The 25707-nt window shown below is 35.7% G+C and overlaps 3 protein-coding genes across 7 annotated transcripts; all 3 read left to right on the top strand.

Annotated features, from left to right (window-relative positions):
* Positions 1 to 2691: 2691 nt before the first annotated feature.
* Positions 2692 to 5906, top strand: LOC121788056 (rac-like GTP-binding protein RHO1). Of its 3 annotated transcripts, XM_042186915.1 has the most exons (8): positions 2692 to 2756; positions 2831 to 3128; positions 3774 to 3861; positions 3995 to 4104; positions 4233 to 4296; positions 5183 to 5247; positions 5374 to 5439; positions 5544 to 5906. In XM_042186915.1, the coding sequence occupies exons 2-8, from the start codon at positions 3030 to 3032 to the stop codon at positions 5643 to 5645; spliced, it is 594 nt and encodes a 197-aa protein (XP_042042849.1). In that variant the 5' UTR covers positions 2692 to 2756; positions 2831 to 3029; the 3' UTR covers positions 5646 to 5906. The 3 variants fall into 3 exon arrangements, with proteins under 3 accessions (XP_042042849.1, XP_042042850.1, XP_042042848.1); XM_042186916.1 differs by lacking the exon at positions 2831 to 3128 and having other exon boundaries at positions 2695 to 2756; positions 4000 to 4104; XM_042186914.1 differs by lacking the exon at positions 2692 to 2756 and having other exon boundaries at positions 2767 to 3128.
* Positions 5907 to 7441: 1535 nt separating this feature from the next.
* Positions 7442 to 10624, top strand: LOC121787670 (la-related protein 1B-like). The gene is made up of 6 exons (XM_042186471.1): positions 7442 to 8067; positions 8228 to 8627; positions 8727 to 8871; positions 8958 to 9048; positions 9737 to 9808; positions 9999 to 10624. Exons 1-6 carry the CDS (start codon positions 7735 to 7737, stop codon positions 10119 to 10121), a joined length of 1164 nt encoding a protein of 387 aa, XP_042042405.1. The 5' UTR covers positions 7442 to 7734; the 3' UTR covers positions 10122 to 10624.
* Positions 10625 to 21431: 10807 nt separating this feature from the next.
* Positions 21432 to 25168, top strand: LOC121787534 (la-related protein 1C-like). 3 transcript variants are annotated; one of them, XM_042186297.1, is made up of 7 exons: positions 21432 to 21778; positions 21868 to 22278; positions 22614 to 23196; positions 23296 to 23443; positions 23526 to 23616; positions 24241 to 24312; positions 24579 to 25168. In XM_042186297.1, exons 2-7 carry the CDS (start codon positions 21952 to 21954, stop codon positions 24714 to 24716), a joined length of 1359 nt encoding a protein of 452 aa, XP_042042231.1. In that variant the 5' UTR covers positions 21432 to 21778; positions 21868 to 21951; the 3' UTR covers positions 24717 to 25168. The 3 variants fall into 3 exon arrangements, with proteins under 3 accessions (XP_042042231.1, XP_042042230.1, XP_042042229.1); XM_042186296.1 differs by having other exon boundaries at positions 21432 to 22263; XM_042186295.1 differs by having other exon boundaries at positions 21432 to 22278.
* Positions 25169 to 25707: the final 539 nt, after the last annotated feature.

Here is a 25707-nt window from a genome sequence, read left to right as displayed (position 1 = left end):
CTCTCTCTTTGTCTCCAATTTCTCATTTGTGCTATTGTGCTTCCATTTAATTACGCAAGTGCTACTCTTATTACGCATTGTTATACACTTATACTTGTTCCCGTAGTTCTATCTATAAGTTGTCTTCCTTTCTCAATTGCTAAAACAAAAAAAATATTATTCCATATTTCTACATTTCTACTTCTACATAGCAATATGTCTTCATCCCGAGAAGGTCGTGTTGATAAGGGAAAGGGAAAGGCCAAGAGGCCATCTCGGAGATCCGTTATTGATGAAATTTCTCAAATGAACATGGATGAGTGGCAGGTTAATATTTATTATCTACTAATTTAATTAATTTTGAATTTCATTACATTATTGTTCATGAGCTTTGGAAGATCAAATTGCCTCTATTAGAAATGCAGCAATGTGTATATGGCGTGCTGATATGTGTTTGCTTAGAAAATGGGCAACATTTTGCAAGAAAAAATGGTTGATCCTAAGGTAAGAGAACTACGTGGGCTTTGATTCCTCAATAAAATTGTGGATACGTAGGCAACTCAACTTAAATTTGAAAAGTTTAACTTTGAAAGTTTAAGTTGATCCCAAGCCCTTTTCAATTTTCCCTTTTCCCCCCCCATTTCATGTTTTTTTTATTTACCTTCCGAGTCCCACGAGGCGACGAGTCGACGACACTTGTAAATTATATTATATTGTTGTATGTTGTTGTATTGTATACTTATATATTGTAAATTGTAATGTATCGTTGTCCGTTACAACTCAAAATCAATAAAATTTATTTCATTTTCTCTTTATTCGTCTTATTTGTGCTTGAATTATGCATTGTCTGGTTCCGATTTATTGTATAAAGCCAAATTTCAATTTTTTTTTAAAAAAAATATATTGAACCGGCGGTTCCGCCGGTTCGAAAACCGGAACCGCCAAAACCGCCGGAAAACCGGCGGTTACGAACCGGAACCGGAACCGTCGGTTTTCGAACCGGAACCGGAACCGGAACCGTGAAATAGCCTCACGGTTTGGTTCCGGTTCCGAAGACGACCGAACCGGAACCGGCGGTTCCGAACCGGAACCGCCGGTTCGTGAACCGTGGGCATGTTTACTTTGGAGATAAAAACCGAGAGTTCCATTGAGCAATTGAGGAAAGGAGGGACGGTTCTGGGGGAATTCAGCGTGAGAAAGAGAGAAGAGAAAGGAGAAAATTCCAACCATCATCTACTCCACATTTACTTCATGGCTTCTAGGGTTTTATCTTCATTTATCATTGTTCTTGGTTTAATTATGTTAGGCTAAGAATCTTGTGTTGCTCCAAACACGTAGTATGACATTTTGATTTCGTGATTTATTCTATGCTCGTTTTTATCTCATGTTCGTTATTACTACTTATTTAATTGAATGAATTTATTACTTTAGGTGCATCTTTAGTGATAATTCTATAGTCTTGATTTAATGCCTCTTTAGCTTGAATTGGGATGGATTGTGGTGGTAATAAATTATCAATTGGAATTGTTTAGATGACAACTTGATAATGGATTTTGATCTTAATTGCAATTGTACTTTGAATCTCGCGCTCCCGTAGGGTTCTTAGGATTATTGAGTTGATTTAAAGAGTAAGTGTTTAACTATTATTTGACTAGTTGATGCTTAGCATGTTTAGTGCTTGCATGTTGATTTATGTTAAATTGTCCCGAACTATGAGATAGAATTGAATGCATAGGATAAATCCGTGTCTTGTCAGCAAGTGTTTGGAGTAACAATTGTCTCACTTGTGTTCATTTGAATTCAACTTTATTTTTCATTATTTTCAGAAAACAAACTTCAAACAAAAACATTCATCTTTACTGTTATTTTTATTTATTTGGAGTTAAACGAACTTACCTTCCCTGTGGATCGACACCTTAAATTACTACACACGAAGCTGTACTCTTGCAGTGAAGTGGTAATATTAGGGATAATTTTTTTGAACTTGAGTGCATATCTATTCTGATTTAAGAAGACCTAAAATTACACATCATATATGTTTTTAATTTATGTTTATTCATATATCTTTGTGTATAATATTATTTTGTCGCATTACTTTTTGAAAATAATACTATGAACTTATTTATTTTTATACATAAATATTAATTTTTTTATTTACAATAACTTACTACTAGTATAATTTATATATTTAATTATATTTGTTGATAAAAAGTTAATAAAATTCTATCATTCACTAAAAATATATTCTTTTTAATTTTATATTCTTTTAAGATAATTCATTTTAATTTTATATATTCTTTTAAGAAATTGTTAATTATAATATATTTCTTATATTTTAATTATACTTTTACAATCACTAATGTTTTATAATATAGGAGTTTATAATTATACATAGAGTTTAATACTAGTTTTTAATATTGTATATTATAATTTATTATTGTATTTAAACTTAACGTTATTAAATATTCTAATATACTACTAGTACAAGACTTGTTTTCTATAATAATACTATAAAATGTATAATACTATAATATTTATTGATAAAATATTTAATTAAATTTTATTATTTATTACTAAATAAATAAATATATATAAATAGTATTCCGGTTCAACCAATGGTTCGACTAGTGAACCAGTAATGACATCGGTTCACTTGCCGGTCCGGTTTTTAAAACGTTGGTTTAAATAGTAAAAATTTACAGGTGGAGAGCGAGAAAAATGGTGGAGAGAGAAAGAGAGTGGAGCGGTTCAATGGCAGCATTTCCCGGCTAAATAAGGTATTATGCGTTGTAGCCACTCGATTTCTACCACACCAATCGATTAACCATATTATTCTTGTTTCTCTCTCTAGATTCCGATCCCACATTCTTCTTCTGTACATTCTGCTCAAGGGTTAGGGTCCGAATTGGTTGATTATCTAGTTGTCCCAGCTTTGAAAGGGAGGAACAATGAGAAATCCAAAAACTATTTGTGCTCCTTTTACCTGTGTGTTGTGCATTTCTGCTAATTAGGTGTAGAGAGAGAAAGAGAGATAGTTTTATTCGGGAAGAATGAGCGCTTCAAGATTCATCAAATGTGTGACGGTGGGCGATGGTGCTGTTGGAAAGACATGTCTCTTGATTTCCTACACCAGCAACACCTTCCCCACGGTCTGACATTTTTATTCCTATATTTTGTCTAAACTGTCATTTTAATTGGTGGCATGCTAGAATTTTTCACATGACATGAAATTCCCCCCTTTTTGGTGGTATGCCTATTATTGTGAAATATAGGAAATAGAACATATGGATCTCGTTGTGAAGGATAATTGATGGGATTGTCTTGGCTTTAGTGAATGAAAAGAACCAAATATGCATGGAAGCACCTTATTGTGTTTCCATATTGTTACTGATCATGGGGCCATTGAGATTTTGAGAAAAACCGGTATTGGTTTATTGATTTTAACTTTTTGTTTCGTGATTGTCAGAATCACATCGAGATAGAGAACAATTATTTCTCATGGAAATTTGCATATTTCATAATTTGATAGGTGATATTTTCTCTAAATAATGGCCAAGAATTTTACTATATATGGCAGGAGAATCAATTTCCTTTTGTTTCCAGTTCAATCATAGCATTTCTTTCTGGTTTATTCTTATGTTATTTCATTTTGTTTTAGCCTTAATAGTCCTGAAAGCAAAACGCTCTGGTGGTTATTTGCATCTTATATGATTCTACACTTCATTCTTTGAAATGTGATCTATTATTCCATCATATGTCTTTAACTTTTTTGTTTTGCTTTTTATGCGGAGCAGGATTATGTGCCTACTGTGTTTGATAATTTCAGTGCCAATGTCGTTGTCAATGGAGCCACTGTTAACCTTGGCCTGTGGGATACTGCTGGTAAGTAATAGAGATATTTTCCATGTACTTCCATAGATGATTGCACCTACACGTGTATGGATAAATCTAGTTATATGATAGTACTTCTTATAGTTCGAACATGTGAGCCTATGGTTATTGTTCTATGGAACAGGGCAGGAAGATTACAACAGATTAAGGCCTTTGAGTTATCGTGGAGCTGATGTTTTTATTCTGGCATTTTCTCTTATCAGCAAGGCAAGCTATGAAAATGTTTCCAAGAAGGTAAGGATTTGATTGCCCATACAGTATCTATTCATCACTTCTTTTTTTCTACTCTTTTTTTTCGCGCCAATTTGTTTTTTGTTAATTGTCCTTTTTCTGTTTTGGGCTCTGGTGGATTTCTGATTCAGTGGATTCCTGAATTGAAGCATTACGCTCCTGGTGTCCCTATAGTTCTTGTTGGCACAAAACTTGGTGAGATATCAAATTTAAAAGTGCATAAACTAGTTAGTTTCCTTATTAAGATTCTTATGATGATATTGTGTTTATTGGTTGGTATTAGGAATATTATAATTGCTTTCTTTAGAGCATGAAAGGTATATTTTTGTCAGCTTCAAGCTTTCTGCAACCACCTTAATGCTTCTGTCAGAAGGGTAGTAAATATGCTGGAATAATATACAAGAACCAAGAGTGAGGGGACTCTTTTTGTTTAGTTTGTATGAATACAAACATCCATTTTGCAATTATCATGCTATTGTTATATAGGATAAAAATGTTTTTAAGCAAATCTTTGCCCATATTTTTAGCTGATGATACTTGTAATAAGCTTAATACATTGCTAATAGTAATATTTAGGTGAAGTCAGAAGCATTTGAAATCACCATCCTTTCTCGCCTCCAGAAACTGTGATGTGATAGTCTTAAGAGTTCACCTTCCTTTGGTCATCTCACAGACTATATTCATTTAAGCCGCTGGCTTCTTCAAATGACTTTTTCCGTGTATATCAAGTTGCATGTCAAACAAGAGGCATGATTTAAACTTGGAATCCTAGGTCTTCCATAATTGTATTGATCTGTCTACCTTGTGCTGTCGTTATTGTATGATTCTAGAGTTTCTTTCTAGATGGTCATTTTTATAATTCTTTAATACATACAATACTGATCTGTATGAGGTTATAGGAGCAAGGCTTTGCGAACAACTTGCTTTTGCAGCATTTTGAATTTTACAACAATCACTTGTTGAAAATTTGTTCGTGATTTGTTCACTCTGTTTTCTTAGTTAGATTTAAAAGTTAAAATTGGCATAATCCATTATATGAAGGTTTTATTTGTTGTTTGTTTACGACGTGTGTTGAATTCAGATCTTCGTGATGATAAGGAGTTCTTCGAAAATCATCCAGGCTCTGTACCAATCACCAACGTACAGGTGAAACTTTGTGGCCTGGGTTATACCAGCCTTATTTTTGTTTTTCTTTCTAGTATGTGATGCTGGTTTTTGTGATGGCTAAGCCTTATTGCTGTAGATTTCATTCTTGTCACTCTAAACTTACAGGGAGAGGAGCTGAGGAAATTGATTACGTCTCCATCTTATGTTGAATGTAGTTCAAAAACACAAGAGGTATGATGCTATTGAGTTGCCACTTTTATTAAAACAAAGCCATTTCCATCACGATATCGAGATATAAAAGTGAACATGTTTGGTGACATAATATATGAAAACAGAATGTGAAAGCAGTTTTTGATGCTGCCATTAAAGTTGTTCTCCAGCCACCCAAGCAAAAGAAAAAGAAGGGAAAGGCTCAAAAAGCTTGCTCCATATTGTGATCAGCTTGAGGTGAAGATATACGTCCACCTCCCACCCTTCCACCCACCTACGTCCTTTTCTATTTTTTTTTGCATAACAAGTAGGAGATCACACTTCATTGTGCCCTTTATGTTTTCCTTCGTTTTTGTTTATGTATCGATCAGACATAAAACTGTGATTTTGGCTAATGGTTCTTGAATTTGTTTTCTTCTACTTATTTTTTGTATTGTAATCATGAGTTTTAAATCTATAAAGTGTGAATGTGGGCTTCTATTTGGTAATTTTCAAGGTAATTCATCTCAAGAACTAGAGAATTGCAGTAATATTTTTTTAGAATTGCACTAATGTTTGTAAGTATCTCTAAATCCATAACACTTCCTTTTTCAATTGTTGGTTTAGGTTATTGCACATAAACATACGTACTCTATACAAAGGTGGCAGTATACTTGATAGATACATGCTTATTATGTCTGTCATGTTTTTATGAAGAACAAAACATGATAGATTAAGAACTAGAAACACCCTAACAGAAGGGTCAAGAGCATGAGCTACGAAATTAACCTCGCACACTGAAGAATTTTGTCGGATTCATGAAAGAGTGACAGTTGTTTTGGAGTGTCAACTACGAGCTTGCTATCCAGTTGAAAAACCACACTGAGTCGAGAGGCCCGGGATACAGAGAGCGAACATGCGTAAACTGCCCTTCCTCATCCCTTACAGATCGTCCGTAATTCCCTATACATGTATATCAGTATTATAAATCAAATTACGCGGTAGATGACAAGAAGCAAATTGATATGTAGGAATAGCCAGGTCAAATTATGTGTTAGATGTTGAGATGTGAATGAGATGTTGGAATTTAGCCCGACCAATGCAGATTGACAGAGTTGTATAAGTGATAAAAGATTTAATTTTTTAAAATCAAATAATACAGAATCGATCTACGTTTCTACTAGATGATCACTGTGGTATGTGGGTTTGGGACAGCTCACATTTTGAATCTTTTGAGTTTTGATCAACATACTTTTGGCCATGTATGATTTTTCACACACCACATTATTAACGAATTATCACACTCAGACATAGTCGGATAATTATCAATAGTTTAAAATTCACAATATTTAATTTCATTTCAAAATGTCGTGGAATTAACCAGAAGCATAACAATTTGGAAATATAAAAATGACAACTTCTATTGGTACTTTATAATTTTTTGATTGATTAACCATCATTTAAATCATTAAGTTTGGTCAAATCCTGATTTATTCCATGAACTTTGAATTGGAATATGAAATCACAAAGTTTCAAATTTTGTCAATTGTCTCATTCATACATAAAATATCATCTTTTAACGATATTCAAATCGACATTTTTAATTAAAATAAGTATTTTATTCTTTTATACTCATGTTCCTTTATTTCTCATTTATCTCCTTATTTTATTGAAACACCGTCGATTTTAACATCACAAAAAGATGTATTTGTGCATAATTCATGAATGAGATAATTGACATGGGACAAATCAAAATTTGACAAAACTTCATGATTTAAATTACTATTATTCCATTTTTTATTTTAATTGAATAATCGTAGCTGCTTTTGAATGCTTGTGATCAGTGATGATAATATGAACTAACTGAAATTTTTTTAAAGCAAAGTTATCCTGCAAGAAAATTTTAAGGGCTGATCAAATCAAACAAAATTTTAGACAAGATTTGTTAGCATAGACATAGAATACCTATTATACGCATTAGCTCCGATTTTTAGGGATTGTACACAATTTAATTGGATCAGATTTAATAGGGGAACGAGTAATAATGTGGGTAAAAACCTACAGTAGGAGTAATTTTTTCCTTTCATAATTTTTCTCAGAAAACTAGTTTGGGGAGGGAAAATAGTAATACCTGGTTTTCACAATTGTGTGATCGAAACCAACCCCATTTTTTGGAATTTGTTTACAATCAATTTCCTTGTTCTTTCAATTTTTTCTCGAATCATTTGTCGATTTTCACCCCTTTGAGAAATTGGATTCGCATACTGCTGCTTGAGGAGTTTGATTTCGTAAAAGCATCGAAAAACCCGAGGTACAGAAACCCTAAATTTGATTTGAATGGCAGCGTCGTTGGAGCCTCCGTCTACTCTCATTGATGAAGAGCATTATCGCATGTTCGTGCGGTCCATGGAGGCGCATGGCGCGTCATCTGTGGGCATTGTTGATTTCGAACGGCCTGATTCGCGCTATTATTTCTGTGAAAGCGATATAGCGGATTTGACTGTGTATGAATCTGCTGCTGGTGCGGCGAAGAAGCCGGTCTGGAACAAGTCTTCGAGTGGCGCAGCTGGGAAGGTTGGTGCTGCGGTGATGGGGGCGGAGTCTTGGCCTGCTCTCTCCGACACTGCTCGTGGATCCCCCAAGTCTCCGCTAGTTTCGTCAAATGGAGAGGTTTCAATTTTCATCATCTCAATTTTATGTTTCTGTTGTTTAGAATGATTTTGCCTTTCTTGTTCGTTTCATGTTGTTCTATTCAGATAACAAAATGTTGCATTATGAGTTTTGTTCTTCATTTAAATATTTATCTATAGAATCTATAATTCTTTTATAGGGAGTATTATCAGACACTACCATCTCTACGAGTGGCGGTTACAGTATGAACCACATCAGATTGGAGGCTGATGGCACAATATCTCGAGCTCCTTGCATCATAGCTGAATCACAGCAGCAGAATGCTGGAAATTCTGGGCAGAGAGATAGATCATTTGGTGGTAATGAGCAGCAGTCACAGCATGGTTCTTTTAGGGGTAATAATAATGGGCCACAAGCTCGACCTGATGGTTCTTACCATCATAGACACGGTGGAAGACGTGATCATAATCGGAGGGAAAGCTTTGCATCTCAGAAGAGAGATGGTTCTAGGCCCTTTGTACGCGGGCCAGCTCCAAATTGGCCTTTTGTACCTCCTCCTGTAGTTATGCGACCTTTTGTAAATCCCATGGTTTACCACGGTATCTTTATGTGACCTTTTTGTGAATCCCATGATTTGCAAGGTAGAATAATGTTTTCATGTAGTTCCGATGCAGATGATGTTTTGGTGAATCTTGCAGAGATGCCACAGGTATTCTTTGTCCCTGGCCCCCACCTAGATTCACCAAGGCCGCCGCCTATGGTCTCATATTCGCCACTTTTGTTTCCCGTGCCCGATCCTCACTTACTTAACAAGATTTTGAACCAGATAAACTATTATTTTAGGTATTTGTTACTGGTGTTCAGCCTTCATTTCCTGGTTTCTACTAAGTTGAGCCTCTTATTTATTTTTTCTCACTATTGTCTTGTAGTAATGAGAACCTGGTCAAGGACATACATTTGCGCAAGAACATGGATCGTGAAGGATGGGTGTCTGTTCACCTTATTGCTGGGTTCAATAAAGTAAGCTGCGTACAAGATATTGTTATTAGTTTGATGTTTGAGTTCTGGCAAACTTCAATGGTGAATAATATTTTATTAAAAAAGTTGTGACACTGGTGAAATCCTTAATCATTAACTCTGATTCTGCAAAAATCAGTTTTTGAATTGTTGGAAAATATGTGATACGATACTTTTGGTTCTTAATAAGTAGTGTATTTATTCATAAAGAAAATAAAACTAACTACTTACAGACAGTAAAATGTTAACTTTATAAAGATATGTCTTTTGGATTGTACTTCTGTAATCATATTCATATATAAGAGTTATGGTATGCACTAGTTAGAGTACTTACTCTGTTACAGCTTCAGTTCCTGATGTGCTTATGTGTTGATATCTTGCGTGGGAGTCAAAGTAGATGTCTGTTTTGCTTATGTGGATTATAGTCTTAATTATATATCAATGGATTTTGTTCATTTATTCGTTGTGATGTTGGAAGTTTATAGGGTCCTTTGACAAACTATGGGATATGTTGCATCGCTCCTTTCTTTTATTGATTCACAATGTCTGAGAATTTTCTCTCTGGGTTATCCTTATTAGCTCACTACTCTGAGTGTGCTTGCTTTATAGTTCTCAGTTGCTATTCTTGTCTGATGGGATGGTTTTTAGCTTTTTGCTGTAAATTTCAGTTTATGTTTTGTCAATTTTACAGGTCAGGCAGCTGACAAACAATATTCACCTTATATTAGATGCCTTACAAGCTTCCCATATCATTGAAGTGCTGGTAAATATATGACCTTTAGTCTTTATCTACTACTTCCAACATACCTATTATACATACATATTCGTCCAAATCATATTTGCCTAGTGGTGCTATAAGTCTACGAGATCAATGTTTTTTCATAAAATCTTTAGGACCTTAGTCATGTTGGTCTGTTGCTTAATGCATTTTCCCCCTTTCTGTTTGCCTGCAGGGTGATAAAGTGAGACGCAGAGGTGATTGGCTTAAATGGTTGATGCCGCCTACTCAAAATCCTACCACAAGCCCTGCAGTTTATGCTTCTAGTCAGTCTAACTATTTAGAAGATATCAACTAGAGACCTGCCCTGCTTAACGCTGTATGGGAACTCAAAGCCACCCAAACTGCGTAGCGTGCATTTATCCAAGATGCATTTGAATGGAAAACAATCCCCATGTCTCCCCCATTGGCACAATTTTGTTTGTTTTTATTTCAGGAGAAAACAGGAAGAAAAAAAAAAAGAACCCTGGCAGCAAGCATATGCCGGAACAATTATTTTAAACAGCAGGCATCTGATTTTGGTCACAGAATGATGTCTTTCTTCTTACTGACAGCGGCTTCACTTCTTGATTAATCACAAATAAGAGAACAATTGGTCGAAAATTATTTGTAGTTGGAAATTTTGTGACTTTATAGCCTGATTTTTTTCAGGTTCAATTTTTGTTTCCAACTTTCCGGTGAGTTTTTTCTCTACTTTCTTCTTGTCTAGCTTTATAATTCATAGAAATGAGATATGTACAGAATAAGTCCAATTTGTGAGCCAATGCTTGGATTTGTTGAAGGTTTTTCATGTTTTCTTCATTTATGGCTGATTTCTTGTTTGTTTGTTTTCCGTTTTGTTCCATCAATTTAATAATGTGTTTAGCTTTTCTTTTAGTTAATACTTTATGTATAAATCTATACTAATAAAAGGTAGCAGTTGGATTAAAAAGACTTATATACCCTTTTTGGAGGGAAAATAAAAGCTGACTATATAATAATTATTATTTTTTTCTTTTACAAAGTTGTGATATTCTTCTCGAAACTGCAAAATTGATTGGGCAAATATTGGTCCAATAGATAGAAAGCTTCTCAAGGAAATTACACATAATAAAACACTATTACATGTGCTTGCTGTCAAAGGAGAGAGGTGAGAAGAAGAAAAAGAATAGGAAGGAAGAAGAGAGAAGTCCGACAGCGACAACTACATCTGTGCAGACCCACCACCTCCATCTCCCTATCATGGCATTTCCAGCCGCTGCTTTGCCCATCTCCAGATTCATCCAAAGATCCAATCTTTACCCGCTGGAGAGTGATTATATCATCGTTGGCGTGGAAGCGAATGGCAGCAGCGGCTGTGGCGTAGGAATGAGAGAGAGATGAGAGAGGAAGAAGAGAGGAAAGAGATAGAGAGAAGAGTCGGCGTCGCTCGCCAGCGACGCGGCTGTGCAGGCGGGGCAACGCGAGGGGTGAGGAAGGCGGGGCGGCGAGGGAGAGAGAGAGAGACATCAAGCGAGAGAGATAGATGGATTTGGTTTATATGGAGGCCGAGAGGCACGACTGCGGTATTGTGCCTTGCGGCAGCGGTGAGACTGATGTTTAGTGGGTCAGCGGACAAGAGGAGGTGTCTGGCGGCGGCGTGAAGCTGGTGTTCAGTCGTTCCGCCGATTAGAGGGAGGAAATGAGGGAATCGCCGGCCATGGCAGCTGGCGGACGACGGGACGAGGAAGGGGTCAAGGGGAGGCAGCGAGCGGGTGGGAGGAACGATTAATTTAGGATTTGAGGAATATTGGTTTATGTATGCTATTTGGGTTATTGTTTGGGCTTATAGTATGGATTCTATAATTAAGATTTTAGTTTATAATTTTATAAATTTAATATTCTTTTTAGTTGAATAGAGCTTAATCTGAGTGTTGGATTTTATTATTTATAGTATAAAATTATAATTTAGCAGTAATAATTTATTGGTTTATGATATTATTATTCTATTTTGATGAATGAATGTTTTGAGCATTATTTATAAATTGTCATTATTTATTATAAAAATTTGTTTTTTAATTAGTTCCATGAATTTTTCAATAATTATGTATTTGAAATGTGGTTGATTTTTCATTATTTGGAAGTACTTTAATCTATTTTATCAAAGAATTATTGATTTATGAACTCCGTTCAGTTTTATTATTATATTCATTTTATTTGTTGATAATCTCAAAGTACATTGTAAAATTTTTATTATAGATTATTTATGTCAAAGGTCAATTATAGTATGTTGTATTTTCAAAATTCACGAGATTTTAGTCTACAATGAAGAGGTTGATGTTATATTATAATGTTGTTTACTAAGAAGTTTGATATAATGTAGGATATAATTATATTATTATTATATCTAGGATTTTTTGTATGTTATGTTTAATTCTTATACTATAAAATTTTTTTTATCATTGATGATTAGTAGTTACTTCTTATTAATAATGTCATAAAACAACAACAATTACGTAAGAATTCTTGAATATTTAAAAGTGATTATTAATCATTTTTATAATTGATTTTTAAAAGCTTCAAAGCTTGGGCAGATCGATTTTGTATATGAAATCGTTAATCTTAAAAAATACTCATAAAAAATAATTATTAAAGATAAACCTATACAAAAATTCTACTACACATTTAGTATTTAATAGAATACAAAAAGTGTTTAAAAATATGAATAAAAAAATAAAAATATGAAAGTACACTATTAAATATTAATCATCAATCTTAACAATGATGAGTAAGAAATTGTTACTTACACAGATGTCTAATATTAATTACTAAAATAGTACATTATAAAAGTCTAAAAAAAATTTAAATGTAGATTAAAGAAAAGAAAAAAAGGAAGAAACAAAAAAGATGAAATTACACTATAACTGCCACGTTTAATTCACTAACTTTTTCTTTTGAAAATAACATTGTATTCTATTCCATTTAATGTTTTAAATATCTACACATATAAAAGGGGGAGTTTTCTAAAAATTTACATAAATGCTATTGTAATTAATTTAAATTTAAATTTATATAATAGTAATAACTTTAGATTTTTTTTTCACACTTTTTTTTGTTTGACCACAGGTATAACCCGCCTTCGGCGGAATCTGATTAATCCTGCTCGACCGGGCTTGCTGATTAATGTCAAAAGTCTCCCAGCGAGTGGTGGAGTTTGAACCCATGACCTCAAGGTCATCACAGTTCCACGCTACCAACTGCACTTATTCTAATTAACTCATTCTCTTTGATCATTAGTCACACATTTTCTCTTTGTCATTATCTTTATTGTTTTTACTCCACTTAAATCATAAATTAAAATTGTATAAAATCGTTTGTCGAATTTAAAATATTTTATTTATTAGGGAGTAGTAAATTATTCATTTAGAATGAAACAAGATAAATGTTTTTTAAATCTTCTAATTACTTTGAATTTTTATTTTCTATATATTCATTATATTTTGTACTATTATTATTTGAAATTTGTATGTTCCGTACATAGCACGGGTGTTAATACTAGTAATTATAAAAGCAGCTCAAAACCATTCTAAGTATATGAGAATTGGGAAGATTGATTTTCATCATAGCATTTTGGAATAGTATCTAATGTTTTAATACTTTTGTAGTCAAATTCATGAATTACTCTCAATTGATTTTTGCACCTTGTTGAAGATGCACATGTAACCAAGATTATTTATGGACACGATCTCGATCAATTAAAATATATCTGCCCAATTAGATATTCACACACACAAAAAACTGTAGGTACATGCCCCTAATAAAATCTATGGTTTTAACTAATGACAATTTGTCGGATATTGCTCTAGTAATTATTTTTTATGTTTTATGCCCCCTAACATTTGTCGGAGTATTTGTTTTTAGTAGAAATAGGTTGAAGGAGAATCCATTAATCTTTGGAGAATGAACAATAACAATACAATAGCTAGTGACCATGACCAGGGGAATTAGCTTTTTGTATTAATCAAACAACTTATTTTCTTGCTTGTTATTTTTATAGTATTATAGACTTGTAGATTTGGGCATATAATCAGTGAGAGCCATTCTCGATCTCTTTATTTGCCCTTCTAGCTTAATAAATTGATATATGCTATTATATTAGTATTTTATAATGTGTATATCACATTGAGCCGTTATTTTGTAAAAGATCTTATGTTCTGGAAAAAAACAAACAACGATTGAATTGAAGAGAAGAGAACAAAAATAAATGATTATCAATGGGAAAACATGGTAAAGAAAATAAAGGCACTCATTAAATTTATATTCCAACCTAACATATCAATTATAATAATGACAATGACATTCCACCCTTTGGCGTTCACTTTTTCTTTTATCTATAACCAAACACCCTTAAATAAATTATCATGTTATATAGCTAGGTTTCACGTTGTTACATGTAAATCATATGTGAGAAACTAGTAAAATCGAGGCTATTTTTCATAGAAATTCCTCCTCGCCTAGTCTTAATTCATTGGATGAATTTTCTTCTTCCCCTGTTTTGACCAACAATATTGAATAAGATGATTTAAGCTGCACAATTTGACTTAGACGATTTTTTCAATCAGTATATGATTCTTTCTCTATAAGACGATCATTTTATGATTTAGATCCACCAAAAAGATTTGTTAGTTCCACTATTTATACTTTCTAAACTACAGTTTTGTAATATAATAATAATAATAATAGTGCCATGTACGCCTTTTTAATAGTAATAAAAATTATTACTAGTTGACTATACTAATTTTATTCACATTGTGTAGCCAATTTTTGAGATATAGAGATATAAATGCTCTTAACTCATTCATTTTAACTTTTCTCTCTTTCTCTTTCTCTTACTTTTTTATGATCTTTCTCTTCAATTCTCTTATCTAGCTCTTTTTTCATCCCCTCTCTAGACCGTTAACGGTTTAAAAAAATTCCAAGCTTTCTTACATTTAACTTTGTTGGTTACTCAAAAGTTTCTTTAACCATTAATGTATATTACATATCACGGCAACTATTCAGAGTACAATGCCAACAGTTTATACAATATAGGCTATCACTTGGAGTCGATGAATTTATCTATATTTCACTTTGGGATGAAATTTCCGATCATCTTCTCCAAATAACCGCGCAATGCCGATGCCCATCACACACAGGTCTGATAAGCACAGTTTGATCGACCAATTAAATCACACATACTAAACTAGCATTGAGGTTATATGCATGTAAGTCTGGTATTCATGATTTGAATTAGTGAATACATATTAAAATTATGCATTACCAATCTTTATGTACTTCACGATGCAACATTTTGATATCATAAGAGTCAATGCATTTGAAGGTGAATAAAATACCTTATTCCATTATTCTTCAAGAGTTTTCCAAGAGTTTTTCTTCATCATCTTGTCATTTGGAAATACCTTTATTGCAATCAACAAGTCTGTTGAAAGATATGAGTATTATTCATTCAACTTGTTCAGAGAATTACAATAGGTATGCCTCTTTTAAATAGACCAAGGGTTACATAAAATTGGTAAGATTTGCCATAATACTCATTCCCTAATTAATTTTTTTTTCTTGCTCACCTATTTTCCTTACTTACATATTTTCCTTTCTAACACTCCCTCTCAAGTTAAGTAATGGGATTACCAATACTTAACTTGCCCAATACCTCATGGAAGCTTCTTGCATCGACAGCTTTCGTGAGTATATCTGCCAACTGATCTTCAGATCTCACAAAAGGAAGTTCTACCGTCTTGGCCTCTATATTGTCCTTGATGAAATGTCGATCCACCTCGACATGTTTTGTCCGATCATGCTGAACTGGATTTTCAGATATACTGATTGCCGTCTTATTATCACAGAACAACGTACATGACTTCTGTGAGTTTAAGTTCAACTCAGTCATCAATTTCCTCAGCCACAGAATCTCAGTCAACCCACTCTTAATCCCTCGAAATTCAGCTTCTGCACTTGACAAGGCTACCACTTTCTATTTTTTGCTTCTCCACGTGACAAGATTTCCTCCCACAAAGGTAAAATATCCAGCAGTTGATTTTCTGTCATTTGGGTTCCCTGCCCAATCAGCATCCGTGAATCCATGAATCTCTAAATGTCCATGATTCTCGAATAGAATCCCATGGTTCGCTGTCCCTTTCAGATATCGAACAATCCTCAGTGTTGCTTCCCAGTGAGCTACTTGAGGTGCATGCATAAACTGACTAACTACTCCAACTGCATAAGCTATGTCGGGTCTAGTGTGGGATAGATATATCAATTTCCCAACTAAACGTTGATATCTCGTGCGGTGAGTGGCTTCAGCTCCTTCAACTATCCGCAAACCATGATTCTGAACCATAGGAGTATCTGCTGGCTTACAGTCCAGTAGTCCTGTCTCGGTTAACAAGTCAAGTACATATTTCCTCTGACTAATGAAGATCCCCTTCTTTGACCTTAGCACTTCTATACCCAGAAAGTACTTTAGTAATCCCAAGTCCTTCATTTCAAACTCTGCAAACAAATTCTTCCTTAGCTTGCTTATTTCATCTTCATCATCTCCCGTGAGAATCATGTCATCTACATAGATGATGAGGCATGTAATCTTTCCTCCTCTTTTCTTCAAGAATAATGTATGATCAGAGTTGTTTTGTTCATACCCATACTTCTTCATTGCCTCAGAGAATCTCCCAAACCAAGCTCTAGGTGACTGCTTTAGCCCATATAGTGTTCGTTTTAGTTTGCAAATCTTTCCTCCTTCGAAATCTCCAACAAATCCAGGTGGTGGCTCCATGTAAATGGGCTTCTTCAGTTCCCCATGTAAGAATGCGTTTGTCACGTCGAACTGATGTAGTGGCCATTCCCTGACTGCCGCTATTGAGAAGAGCACTCGAATAGTACTCATTTTTGCTACCAGTGAGAATGTTTCAGCATAATCAACTCCATAAGTCTGAGTGTATCCTTTGGCCACAAGTCTCGCCTTATACCTTTCAATCGACCCATCTGGCCTCCGTTTGATAGTGAAGACCCATCTGCATCCCACAGTTCGAACTCCATCAGGTTTAAGACATACTTCCCATGTATTGTTCTTCATCAGAGCCCGCATTTCTACTAGCATTGCTTCTCGCCAGTGAGCAATTTTCATAGCCTCCTCGGCCGTATATGGGATTTCTTCTTCTTCGTAAATTGCTGCTTCAAACGCCCTAGCCATCTCTGTTAGATTTGCTTTAGCCAGATTCGCCATAGAATATCGGCTTCTACTAATCCTCTCAGGACTGTATCTCTTAGCCGGGACCCCACGAGTAGTTCTGTTGGGGAGTATATAGCGGCCGGTATCACCATCAATTGCTGCATTCTCATTCTCGTCTACACCAAAAGTGTCAGGGGTAATAACTGTATTATCTGAGCTAGTTTCAGGAATTACCTCGGATATCACTGGAGGAGGACTCGATTCAGGCGTAGGCGGTTGAGGAGGCTCTACAGCAGATGTGACTGACTCGGCAGTGACACTAGCTTGTTCTGTTGGTTCCACGTTCGAGATACTTGGATGTGGCATCGGAAAACTGAGGGGTCCAATTTTATCACACTCCCCCTGAACAACACTCCCCCCTGACCCCGAGGTTAGGTGTGATAGAAGTATTCACTTTCTAGAAAATTACAATTCATGGTTGTTATAACCTTCCTAGACCCCGGGTGATAGCATCGATAGCCCTTCTGATTTACCCCATACCCCAAAAAAACACATTTTATTGCACATGCAGAAAATTTTCCTCTTTCGTGTTTCGGTACATGCACATAAACGGAACAACCAAAGATTTTGAGCGGAAGTATGAGAGGTGGGGGAATATCAGTTAGGGATGCGAGAGTCTGCAAAGGAGTTTTCATACCCAAAATTTTTGTAGGCAAACGATTAATCAGGTAGACAGCAGTGGCAACAGCTTCGGGCCATAAAAATTTAGGAACATTTGAGTCAAAAAACAGGGCTCTCGTGACCTCTAGGATTATCCTATTCTTTCGTTCAGCTACACCATTTTGTTCAGGAGTGTAAGGACAAGTAGTTTGATGAACTAACCCCTTTTCTTTAAAAAAGTCAGTCATGTCTTTGTTAACAAATTCCCTACCATTATCGGATCTAAGAATTTTGATCGTGGTTTGGAATTGTGTCTGGATCATTGTAAAGAAACGGGTAAATTTTTCAAAAACGTCAGATTTATGCTTCAAAAAATATACCCAAGTCAATCTAGTGCAGTCATCCACAAAAATGAGAAAATATTTAAAACCATGATCACCAACAATAGGAGCTGGACCCCAAACATCGGCATGCACTAGAGAAAAAATAGTCTTAACACGAGTATCACTTGATCTAAAGGATTGTCTGTGGTTTTTTGCCAAAACACAAGATTCGCAAGTAATATCCTTAAAATGGAAAAACTTTGGAAAAAGCAATTTTAAATACCCCGAGGATGGATGCCCCAATCTGCGGTGCCACAACCAAGCTTCCCGATTTGCAGATCCTTGAGCAAGCATCACGGTGCCACCTTGTTGAGCAATCTCATCCACATAATAAAGACCTTGACGCTCAGTGCCACACCCAATTATCCTCCTCGTCCTGATATCCTGTAATACACAGAAATTTGGATGCATTAGTAACTTACAGTTTAATTCTTTCGTCACGTGGCTGATAGACATAAGTTTATGAGATAATTTGGGCACATAGATGCAATTTGTAAGCTTCAGGGTTGGGGATATTTCAATGGTTCCACTCCCACCCACAGCGGTCAACTCTCCATCGGTAGTTTGAATTTGGCTTTTAGTTGCCCCATTAAATTCACAAAAATCTTTCAGATCGTAGGTCATAGTATCAGTTGCCCCACAATAAAAAATCCACTCACTCTCCTTAGGGTCAATTTTACTTTGGGCAATGCATGCAATAGGTATATTTTCCAAGGGTGCAAAACGATTTGGGCTTAAGACGGAACTTTCAGACAGTTTTGGGGTCAAACGTGGAATATAGTTTTTTTGGGGTCCTAACTGTAATTTTCGCTGGTCATATTGCATATATTCTGAACTATAAGGACCAGAAATTAAATTACTCATGCTTTGGGGTTTATTCTGAAAATCAAATTGGGGATCGGGGTTTCTCAACCCCAATCCGTTACCTCCATATGACCCGTCTCCTTTCTTCTCCGCGAAGGCTGCCTCGCCGGGCCTGCCGCCTCCACCCGGTTGAGGACCGGTATCTCCTGCTCTCCCACGGGTGTTAGTCATCTCCCTATTCCCTGCTCCTTGCAGAAATAATCCGCCTCCATCTTCGACTCCGATGGCTAATCGAGCTTTAGCCTTTTGATTTTCATCCCACCATTCCAGAAATCCAACGAGGAGGAAACATGTATCTCGAGTATGTCTTTGTTTTCCGCAATGAGAGCACCAAAATTTTGATTTGTCGGGTTTGAAACCGCCTTGGCGATTGGGCTGTTGCGCGGCGGTTCGTGGTGGTGGCTGTTTTGGTCGCGGTGGTGGCTGGTTTCTGACGGCGAACCCGTGTCCGACTTGGCCCGATGATGATCCATCGTTGATTGCGCCGGTCTGGAGATCGATGTCTGCTGCCGGCATGATTTTCAACCGCGTAGCTTCTCGTTTTACCAGACCGTATGCGGTCTCGATTGAGGGCAACGGGGTTTCCTTGAGAATATCCCTTCGGATCCCGTCATATCTTGCATTCAAGCCTGTTAGGAATTTGAACAGCCGTCTTGTTGCTACATACGTTCGAAGTTGGCTAATCCCCTTGTCGCAGCAATCCACAGGTTGATGTTGGCATCGGTCAATTTCGACCCAGATTCCGTGGAGATGTCGCCAATATGTTTCTAGCCCATGTTCCCCTTGCACGATTCGGCCTGCCTTTTCCTCTAGATCGTACAACAGATATGGATCTGCAGTACTTTCGAATGTAGTTTGTAGGCTCTCCCACAGAGCTTGCGCGGTTTGGTGATGTGCAAAGTCGACAACAATTTCTGTTTCGACGTTGTCAATTATCCATGAGAACACTGTCATATCGGCTTCCTCCCATTCTGTGTACCCCTTCATTCCAGGTTCCGGCGACTGCGGTGTACCGGTGATATACCTGTTTGCTCGTCTTCCCACGATGGCTACTCTCATCAGCCGTTTCCATAGGGGATAATTCATCCCGTCGAGTTTAACGGCTAGAGTAACATTTTTACTCATCTTTAATCGTGTCTCCTCCATATTTGGTTTCTCTTCATCGTCTGATATGTTGCAGGTTGAAAATAACCGTCTTCTTGGTCGGGAAAGGTATTAGGCTATGATGATTTTGTTATGAGCCTTTGCTCTGATACCATGTTGAAAGATATGAGTATTATTCATTCAACTTGTTCAGAGAATTACAATAGGTATGCCTCCTTTAAATAGGCCAAGGGTTACATAAAATTGGCAAGATTTGCCATAATACTCATTCCCTAATTAATTTTTTTTTCTTGCTCACCTATTTTTCTTACTTACATATTTTCCTTTCTAATAAAGTCAAATGAGAAAATGAAAAAAGAAAATGGTGTAGGAGTACATAAGAAATTAAATTTAGCTTTACATTTACCTTGTTTTTCTTCTTGTACGTGAATATCCGTTACCCCAACAACAATAAAATATTCAATCCAAAATGCTTTTCTATCCGAAAATACAAATATCGATTGATTTATTAAATTAAAATGATTATTGATTTTCTACTTTCACGTTATGAATCTTTTGTGTATGCCGTGTTGTGTATTTCTAGCATCAATAGTCCCATCAAGCCACTTGAATTAGCCTATCTTCCAAAAAATTGGTTTATAACAGTTGCGACAATCTCTTTTAATTGTCCTTTTGGACAAATTATTTTTGCCACTTTGTAAATTAATTACAATAAACCTAAAATGGAATCGAATAAAGATCTAAATTATGGGAGTACTAATAGAATCGAATAAAAATCTAAATTATAGAAGTACAATTTTTTGTTTACATATTTCTATCATTCCTTTCTATTTTTACACAGCCTATTTCTATGCATAGTATGCACGCTCTATTCCGAATTAAGTTAAAATTTATCTTTTTTGACTCTGTTAATGCTGCACCAGTATTTTGTCTAGTTAAAACAAAATATAAAATCTCGAATTTTTTGGTGAGAGTCTGGACAGTTTAAGTTGGGAAAGCAAACTCTAATTCTTTTTCTTGATCTCACTAGCATCTATAGTCAAATGAAAATAATCCCACTATAATTTAATAGTTTTGATATACACATTTAACGTAATTGTGAAGTGTATGTACAAAAACTAAAATCCTACTACTACTACTACTACTTAACTTGCCTAAAATTTATTGGATGAAATCACATTTATTTTTTTACACCTATTTATAGAGGTGGACCAAAGTACTTTAAATTTTAAATCATGAGTATTTAAGTAATACACTTGTTTGATACGTTCAATTGGACAACATACATTATTTTTTTACTACTACAAATAAAATAAAATAAAATAAAATAAAATAAAATAAAATAAAATAAAATAAAATAAAATAAAATTGAGGTGGTAATATTTAGTGCTAAGCAAAGAATAAAAGACAAAGCTACTAAGAGAGAGAGGAGAGAGGAGAGAGAGTCGAGGCTTGTTTCTCTGTAGAACAAGAAAAAAAAGGAAACTTCAGTGACGAGAAAAATCTCCGTCTCCGCTCTTTCCTTCGATTCTGATCGATTTTTGGAATGTTCGTTGATTGATTCGATTGGATTCGATTCGATTTTTTTTTCTTTCTCAGTTGTATTCCTTCGATTTTTTTTCTTTTGGTTTCGTTGATCGGCTTTTATCCAAGTGATGTCTTGAGTTTTGATCCAGTGAAATTTCGCTAACCCAATCAAGTATTGGAATCTGATTCCAAAAGCTACTACTAATTCTTCGAATTTGCTGAGTTGTTGAATTGGTGAGTACCAAAACCCTCATTTGGTGGAGGAAGAAAACCCTAATTTTGGGATGTCGACGGCCTTTGACGCTTCCTCCGATCCTATCCAGGCTCAAAATTCTCCCAGGGGCCGCCAGTCAAGGAGGTCGTCGGTGGCGCGCGGCGTGCCTTCCCCCTCCGCCTCTCCTCCGTCTATGCCGATTTCGGGAATCGTTGATCAGGAACACTTTTTGACTTCCTCTTCTTCAATGTCTTCTGATTCCTTACCTGTCAAAGAAGTCAACACGGTGGTGGATGATGGTTTTGCCGCGGCGGCGGGTGAAGATTTTCAGCTGGAAAATGGGGAGACCGGAAAGAAGCCAGTGTGGAACAAGCCATCCAATGGGGCAGCTGCCAAGGCGGTGGGTGCTGTCATGGGTGCTGAGCTGTGGCCAGCTCTGTCCGAGTCTGCTCGTGCATCTCCTAAATCTCCTACATATTCTCTCAAGCCTCTCTCTCATGGATCAGTCAGTATCTCACAGGTTTTTGGTCGTTGTGCATTGCTTTTTATTTAATCTCATTTTTTATATTTGTATTCATCTAGATTATTATGAGCTTGAATGGTTTTTATAACTACTAATCTATTTTTCAGGATCAATGTTTTTTTCCGTGCATATTGATTTTATTTCTGTGTATGCCTGTTAAATATTACTACTATATATAGGATTAGGTATTTGATTTGTTGAACTTGAATGCTATGCCTATATTATTTTACACTTCGAAAGAAATGAATGTGTATTAGTGTTAATTTAGTCCTGATTGTTAGTTGAAAATGAAAATATTATCTGTAAATATGTGTTTGTGTTGTGATGTATAGGAGGATTTAACTGGAGGATCTCTGTCTTCACCAAAAGAAGTTGGTAGTAGTATCTCAAGTGCAAAATCAGTTTCAAACCATGTTATCCCCTCTCGCCCCAAGCGAGAGTCAACTAAGCATAGCAGTGGCAGCTCTAGTCCTCACATGCCATCTACGGACAATATTTCTCAAACTCCCCTTCCACAACATGGTTCGGTGGTTGATGCTATGACTCATAGTACAGGTAAACTTTCAGTCGGAGAACCTTCTAGGGATAACAACACAAAAAATAAGGACAATGGCCAAAGAGGAGGATCTTATAGTGCGAATGAGACACAACCACAACAACAACGTACTTATAGAAGGAATAATAGTGGGCCACTTACTCGAGGGGATGGTTCTTATCATCATGGAGGAAGACGTGATCAAGAACATGGTGGAAAACAAGATTGGGGTCATCGAAGTTTTAACAATAGAGAAAGTCATGGATCCCAACAGCGAACAGGTTCTAGGCCTTTTCTACGTGGACCAGCTCCTAACACGCCTTTTGTTCCCCCACCTCCGGTGGCTGTACGACCTTTTGTTGCACCTGTGGTTTATACCGGTGAGTTTGCTATTTTGAATTATGCTTTTTGAGTTTGTAGAATGTACTTGTGTTTATATAACATATGTTTCATCTTACAATTGTTTGGTGAATATACAGAAATGCCATCACCTGTATTTTATGTCCCTGGACCTCATCCCGATTCACTTACGCCTATGTCCATGGTTCCAATGCCATCCATGTTTTTCCCCATGCATGATCCTCACTTGCCTACCAAGATAGTGAATCAGATTGATTATTATTTTAGGTATTGTTTGGTAGTTTCTTTTGTCTTTTGCATTTAGGTCTTATTTCTTTAGCTCATATCTATTGTATTTTGTGTCTTGTAGTAACGAGAACTTGGTAAAAGACACTTTCTTGCGTCAGAATATGGATGGCGAGGGATGGGTTCCTATTAAGTTAATAGCAGGCTTCAAGAAAGTAAGAAAACCACAATCAATTTTCAATTTTTAATTGTTGTTCTATTTCCTTGTATTTTACTATGTCTAGTGGTGCTGGTGATTGTTGTTAAAATACACCGATCTGTCTTTTACTCTTTTAGAATGTCAATAGCACAAGATTTGGGCATAGTGTATACTGAGTTAATCTAAACCACAAGTTGGTTAGAAGATTATGTTCTAGGCCCAGGTTTCTAGATTTATGAAGGGTCATATATTATATTGGAGGATTTTAAAATGTTTGGAAATTCCATTTATAATTTTTTCATGTGCCTTCCAAAGCCTCTCACTTCCAATTCACCATCAGAAAAAAAAAGTCTAGTTTCAGTAGGCAGCTTGCAAACTCTGCTTGAACTATTTAGCACCTATAACTAATCTAATTTATTGCAAAGGTGAGATATATATGAAGATTTTTCTGTCAACTATTTTGAGGTTGACTCTGTAACAATATTAGGCTGGATAGTCTTAGATGTCAGAACAGTGCTCACTGATCCTGTACAGAATTTTGCCATTATTCAAATATTTTTGTTTTTGTTTGATATAAGCAGTTTAACCTCACAACAATCTTCTCCTTATATGTTTTGTTTATTGTAACTTGTGCTTACAGGTCATGCAGCTGACAGACAATATTCAGCTTATATTGGATGTTATAAAATCTTCGAATGCTGTGGAAGTGCAGGTGAGTTAATAAGATAGTATTGTATTTATCACCATGATGTCTCCCGTGTGAGGCAGGGCAGTTCTAATTACATTGTATAATCTACTTCAGTCAAATTCTGTTTATGTTGATTAGTGTTTAGCACTATATTGATCTTAAATGGTTTGGGTCCTTTTATGTGGTTTATATTGAATTTCTAGTCCCAGTGCATTATATTTTATGCTAGGATGGATAATTTTTTAGCTACTTTTCTAGTTAGCTTATGTGAGAATTTCTATGCTTTGCAGGGTGATAAAGTGAGGCGCAAAGGAGATTGGATGAAATGGATAATGCCGCCTCCTCAAACCACTGTAATGAGTCCTCAATCAGTTAACGGATTCAGTCCAAATATGCTTGCAACACTGGATGAGAAACCAGCCAAATAGAGAGGCATGTCCCACGCCTTCCTCTGGAAATGTGGAATCACTGGCACAATCTTTTACGACAGGCCAAGCTGTTCAGATGACGCACACCGCACCCACAGTGCTGAACTTTTGTTTCTCACTCTCTCTCTATCACTCTCTTTCTCTTCCTTCTTCCGTGATTTTTTTGGAGAGTACCTGATGAAAGATCGACCAGCCGTTTATGCTGGATATTTATTTACCGGGAGATAGTTGATTTTGATCTTAATATATGTGATGGGATGATTTCTATAGACAAATAAAAACACTAAGCTTGGTGAAGAACAAAGGAGGATAGAAAATAATGAACAGTTTGTTTTAAAATATTGGGTTCGACTTTTGTATGCCATTGTTCGCTATTCCGTGGCTGATGTTTTTTGTTGCGTGAGCGTTTGTGGATGCTTTATGGATATAAATTACTTATTTCTTTGCCTGAAGGTTGTGTTGCACTTTTTAGTATTGAGAAGATGATGATCCTTTGTTTTCGGTTATATTTGGATTTTGTCTACTTTTTCCATATATTTTGGTAGACATAGATAGTTTTGTATGTTGAGTGAATATGAATCTAGGTTTTTTTACAAGTGGCTGGGCAGATGCCAAATAGTATTAAACGCATTGAATTGAATGATAAAATAGTGTTAACTATTTAATGTTGAAAGCATTGATGCGAGATATGAAATATCACGTGAATTATTGGTTGAGATATAAGTCCATGCCTAGACTCTGCTAATTATGCTTAGGTAACGAAATTATAACTAGTGAAAGTTCTGGTTTCAACCACCCTTGTCAAGAATTGTTTGTTACAAATCATTTTATCCAAGTGAGTCAATAAAATTTCATCAATACACATTTGGATCCATAGTTTCACTCTCTAAATATATCTTCTGTTTTTGTTTTTAGGAGGTCAATATTTTATGTTTTAGTTTTAATGTTATGGACACCGACTAGCCTCCATTTATTTATCATTTCATTGTTT

This window comes from Salvia splendens, chromosome 22, assembly GCF_004379255.2.
Source record: "Salvia splendens isolate huo1 chromosome 22, SspV2, whole genome shotgun sequence".
Taxonomy (NCBI): Eukaryota; Viridiplantae; Streptophyta; class Magnoliopsida; order Lamiales; family Lamiaceae; genus Salvia; species Salvia splendens.
Note: the sequence above shows the minus strand (reverse complement) of the source record. Positions and strands in the feature narration are given on the sequence as shown.

Bases quoted from the DNA above. Each gene is read 5' to 3' on its own strand.
- LOC121788056 (XM_042186915.1), top strand. From the start codon at position 3,030: ATGAGCGCTTCAAGATTCATCAAATGTGTGACGGTGGGCGATGGTGCT. The intron at 5,248-5,373 runs GTGAAACTTTGT...CTAAACTTACAG, and splicing joins TACCAATCACCAACGTACAG to GGAGAGGAGCTGAGGAAATT. The intron at 5,440-5,543 runs GTATGATGCTAT...ATATGAAAACAG, and splicing joins GTAGTTCAAAAACACAAGAG to AATGTGAAAGCAGTTTTTGA.
- LOC121787670 (XM_042186471.1), top strand. From the start codon at position 7,735: ATGGCAGCGTCGTTGGAGCCTCCGTCTACTCTCATTGATGAAGAGCAT. The intron at 8,068-8,227 runs GTTTCAATTTTC...ATTCTTTTATAG, and splicing joins TAGTTTCGTCAAATGGAGAG to GGAGTATTATCAGACACTAC. The intron at 8,628-8,726 runs GTATCTTTATGT...TGAATCTTGCAG, and splicing joins AAATCCCATGGTTTACCACG to AGATGCCACAGGTATTCTTT.
- LOC121787534 (XM_042186295.1), top strand. From the start codon at position 21,829: ATGTCGACGGCCTTTGACGCTTCCTCCGATCCTATCCAGGCTCAAAAT. The intron at 23,617-24,240 runs GTAAGAAAACCA...TTGTGCTTACAG, and splicing joins TAATAGCAGGCTTCAAGAAA to GTCATGCAGCTGACAGACAA. The intron at 24,313-24,578 runs GTGAGTTAATAA...TATGCTTTGCAG, and splicing joins CGAATGCTGTGGAAGTGCAG to GGTGATAAAGTGAGGCGCAA.